Source organism: Mastomys coucha, unplaced genomic scaffold, assembly GCF_008632895.1.
Source record: "Mastomys coucha isolate ucsf_1 unplaced genomic scaffold, UCSF_Mcou_1 pScaffold16, whole genome shotgun sequence".
In the NCBI taxonomy this organism is placed as follows: Eukaryota; Metazoa; Chordata; class Mammalia; order Rodentia; family Muridae; genus Mastomys; species Mastomys coucha.
This window is the reverse complement of record NW_022196898.1, coordinates 7,911,051-7,915,285: the sequence shown is the minus strand read 5'-3', so window position 1 is coordinate 7,915,285 and position 4,235 is coordinate 7,911,051. Positions and strand designations below refer to the sequence as shown.

The following is a 4,235-nucleotide window of genomic DNA, read 5'->3' as shown; positions in this document are numbered from 1 at the left end:
AGAGAGAGAGAGAGAGAGAGAAAGAGAGAGAGAGAGAAAGAGAGGGAGAGAGAGAAGAAAGAGAGAGAAAAGCCAAACTAAACGAAACTTTACAGAAAGGAAATTTCTAGACCTAACATAAACCCAGAGAGTTTATTGTAGTTTTGGGCACTAAAGATAAGAATACCTCTGTTATTTGAAATTCAGGTGTGGTTAACAGAAAGAGCAGTCACATTCCTTCTGTGTCTTAGGAAGAGTGTAAGTAAGGTTTGACAGGAAAATGCAGACCTGGTTTTAAGACCAGAACAACCGGAGAATATTTAGTTTTGGATATCATAGCCTACTGTTTTTAATAGACATAGAAAGCACTCTGATTCCATTTATAAAAAGCCAAGTAAGGGCACTGCATGAATTTACTCATGTTTGAAATATACCCACCCTCCCACCCACCCCCACAACCCTGAAGGTGGAGTGTGATGGAGTGGGACAGGACTATAAAGCAGTAAGAATGATCTGTGATGTGGTTTGGAGCACAGTGTGGGGCCAGGCTTTGGAGGGCAGCTCTGCAGAGGTATCTGTGAGTGGGGACTTGGGAGGGGGTGGGGAAGCAGCCGAGGTGCTGATATGTGGGCTCCTTGGGTTTGTCATGGTTCAACCAGAATGTGGGGCCAAATGGGCTAGGGAAGTCCCTGGGTGGCACCAAAAGCAGTTCATCAGCCACTTGTAAGCTGACCCAAGGGGAAGACCCAGTGTCCCTGGGATACTGTTACTGATGATGCCGATGACTATACTGACAATCGAACAAGTACCTAATTGTTTTCCTTTCTTTAGTCACATAGAGAAAATCACCACATGGCAAGACCCCAGGAAGGTGATGAATCAGCCTCTGAATCATGTGAACCTCCACCCCTCCATCACTTCCACATCGGTGCCACAAAGGTCCATGGCAGTGTCCCAGCCGAATCTCGGTAAGCCCCAACCTCTGACTCCCAGCTGAAGGAGGAGTGTGAATGAAGTTAAGGATATGACCGCTCCTAGTTATGACTGAGGAGAAGGGTTTAATTTATAGATATGAGAAAGAGGGTTCAGCCAGGGGCATCTGGAAGCATCTAGACTGAACCTGGCCATGAGTAGAGGGAGAAGGGGAGAGGACCCTAGGACTTAGAGGCAAAGAGAGGAGCCAAGGACCAAAAGGCCGAGAGGCAGCCAGCCAAGAGTCAAGAGCGGAGGACCTAGAGAGCCCTGGCCCAAATGGCTGAGGTTATACAGGAAAGAGGAGCTGGGGGAAGAGAAGGGAAAGGAAGGCCAGCCCCTGGGCTGGCCAGGTTTAGGGGGTGGGATTAGACGTGCTGGGAGGAGCCACAGGGACTGCGCAGGACTTGCCCTGAGTTTCTTTGGGACCTGACAGAGTCTACCCATTGGATGTGGGGACTCAGAAACCACTCTGCTTGCCTTGTATATCTTCATGTACCAGAGCGTTTTCTTCTTTCAGTTAGTTACATCTTGATGTTTTTGCCACCTAATTTGTGACACTGGTACTGGCTTCCAGCATCCCGCTGACATTCTCTTTATTTCCTTGGCCTCTTGTTTTCATTCAGACCAAGGAAGGCAAGGAGGGCGGGTGTAGGCTGTCTTCCTGAAATTTGGTTCCTGAAGAGTACACATGTGAGCCTGCCAGCAGGCAAGGTGCTTGGATACCTTTTCTCTTAAAATCGCAACACCATGCCGTAGCAGTATTCTGCATTAGACAGATGAAGAAACTTAGATAGAGTCACAGCTTGTCGACAACAGTACCAGAGTTTGAACCTTGGTTGTTCTGGCTTTAGTATCAGGTACTCGATATGTAAAATGCAGGTGGCTTCTCCCCATTCAGTCTATATTTACAGTGTTTCAGTCTGCCTTTTAGAACTGGGAGTATTTTCTGCTCCTTGACTTCACTTTAACAACACTATGGTTATATCCACTATAGATGAACAGAACAGAATAAACGGTCAGCAGTTTTTGGTGTCACTCCCCTCCATCCCCCTGAAGGGGGTGGAAATACAAGGCTCTATTAATAGTTTTTATAAAGATGCTGCTGTTTTCTGATGATGTTTCTGATGTTTTCAACTTCTGGTTAGATATCCAGATGATGCTTTACCCACCAAACAGTTAGTTCTAGGGAGTAAAAGGAGTCTCTTCCTGGATTTTCTGGGATAAACTGGATAAAAATGGAAGTATTGTTCCTGGGCTCTTTTCTTACCCTGTGCCTTGCCAAAGTGAGTGCAACCTTAAGTAGACTTGTCTTCCAGGAATTCTGTACCCACTGGTCTAAAGCTTGCACACATACATTATACCCTGAAGCAGCTGATCTAGACGGCAAATAAAGGAAGATTGCCCTCATCCTGAAACCAGTAGTCATAAAGCAAAGCTTCCCACATGTTCCAAATTGATGAAGGGTATGAGAAGCAAGTGTTGGGATAATAAAGAAATGCCAAATTAGATGTCTGCAGACTAGTTATATCATTCAGCTTTCATCTCTCTCTGTGTGTGTGTGTGTGTGTGTGTGTGTGTGTGTGTGTGTGTGCGCGCGCGCGCGCACACTTCTGGGTATCAAATTCAGAGCATTGTGCATGCTAAACACTTGCTCTGCTACTGTAGATATATCCTCAGCTCTTGACCTTAACTTTAAAATCAGTTATATTTGGAAAATGTCTTTCATGAGCATGATATTTTAAATTCTAATACTTGGAGCTTTGGATATTTCTCAGGAGAAGCTGAGAAGCATCCCTAGAACCCATGTGAAAAAGCTGGTTCCTTGAAACCTCAGTGCTAGGCACAGGGAGCCAGGCAGATGCTGGGGTTGGCGAGCAAACCAGCCTAGCCAATTTGCCCAGTTATAGACTAGCAAGAGACTCCCTTTCAAAGAAGAGGTTGGCATTGCCTGAATAATAGCACCCTGCTGGCAGATTGGATCTGCCTCTGTCCTTGGGGTACCAGGGAACCGTTATGCATCTGGCTGGACTCGAGGGAATGAAGTGTAGCTGGGTGGGTGGGTTCTGCTGGACCTTGGTCAATGGCGAAACAGCCTTCTCCAAAATGGTTTTCAGTGAAACAGCTCTTTGTTATTGGCAGTAACATGGCTGTATAAACCTTGGGGAGTGTTTAGGGGTTTTTGAGGTGATTGTACATTATTGACTGATGCATGAAGAAGAATTCCAGGTGCTTGATGGACATGTCCTTACAGTGAGAGAGGAAGTTAAACCTATAATTTGGCCAACAGACTAATTGACTACCTTAAGGATGGGAGAGATGTTGGGGTTGTACAGACTGTGCTCTGGGACATGTGGGCCCAGAGCAAAGAGGAAACAGTCCTACTTCTATCCGCTCAGGACACAATTCTTGGGGTTTAGATACATCTGGATTTATGGACTGCTCTGGATTGACTTCCTCCATAGCACAGCTTTCTGGGGATCCCCATAACACCCATGATTGTGCTCTGTCTTCCCTGTATGCATACACATAGATAACACTTGCAAAGTCATACATATACACAGACACACACAGATGAACTCACCAACAGATATATACACACAGACATACACATGCACAGACACACACACACACAAATGCACACACACACACACACACACACACACACACACACACACACCAGAGAAGTGTTCAGAAACTTCCTCCAGTTGCTATTTCCTCAGACCTTCAACGTGCTTCCTAGAGCCATACAATGTTTCTAGTCATGTGTGTACGGATTTATGTGTCTGTGTGTGTAAATCTACAGGTGTGCACAAATACTTGTATATTATACCCACTGTCCTTTAAAGAAAACTTCTATATCCATATGTATGGTTGATATTTAGCTTATTGGTATGTTCCTGGTACAGCCGACGTGAAATGGCTTGACTATGCCGTTTTAATAATTCTTCATAATTTTAAAAATTGTGTAAGTTATGTTGACTTAGCAAGTATAGGTGCTTGCTCCCAGCTTAGTGACCCGAGATTACGTTCTACCCACAGAATGGACAGAGAGCACTAATTTCTATAACCTGCCCTCTGACCTCCACATATGAATCGTGACATTCACATATACCATATGCAGAATAAATAAATAACTACAAGAATAAAAAAAATGTAAGCTGGAATGATAAACCGTCTTGATGCTGAAGGTACGTGTGACTCAGTCTGTGTACGTGTACATGGGAACACACTGAAAGCCCATTCGTACATGTACATGGGAACACACTGAAAGCCCATTCGTA

At 44.9% G+C, this 4,235-nt stretch overlaps 1 protein-coding gene across 1 annotated transcript in view; it reads left to right on the top strand.

Annotated features, from left to right (window-relative positions):
- The window catches only part of Wwtr1 (WW domain containing transcription regulator 1), a 121,637-nt gene that overhangs the window by 72,179 nt on the left and 45,223 nt on the right, over positions 1-4,235 (top strand). Inside the window, 1 exon segment of the mRNA XM_031373890.1 lies at positions 811-947. Within this exon segment, the coding sequence (XP_031229750.1) occupies positions 811-947 (137 nt within the window).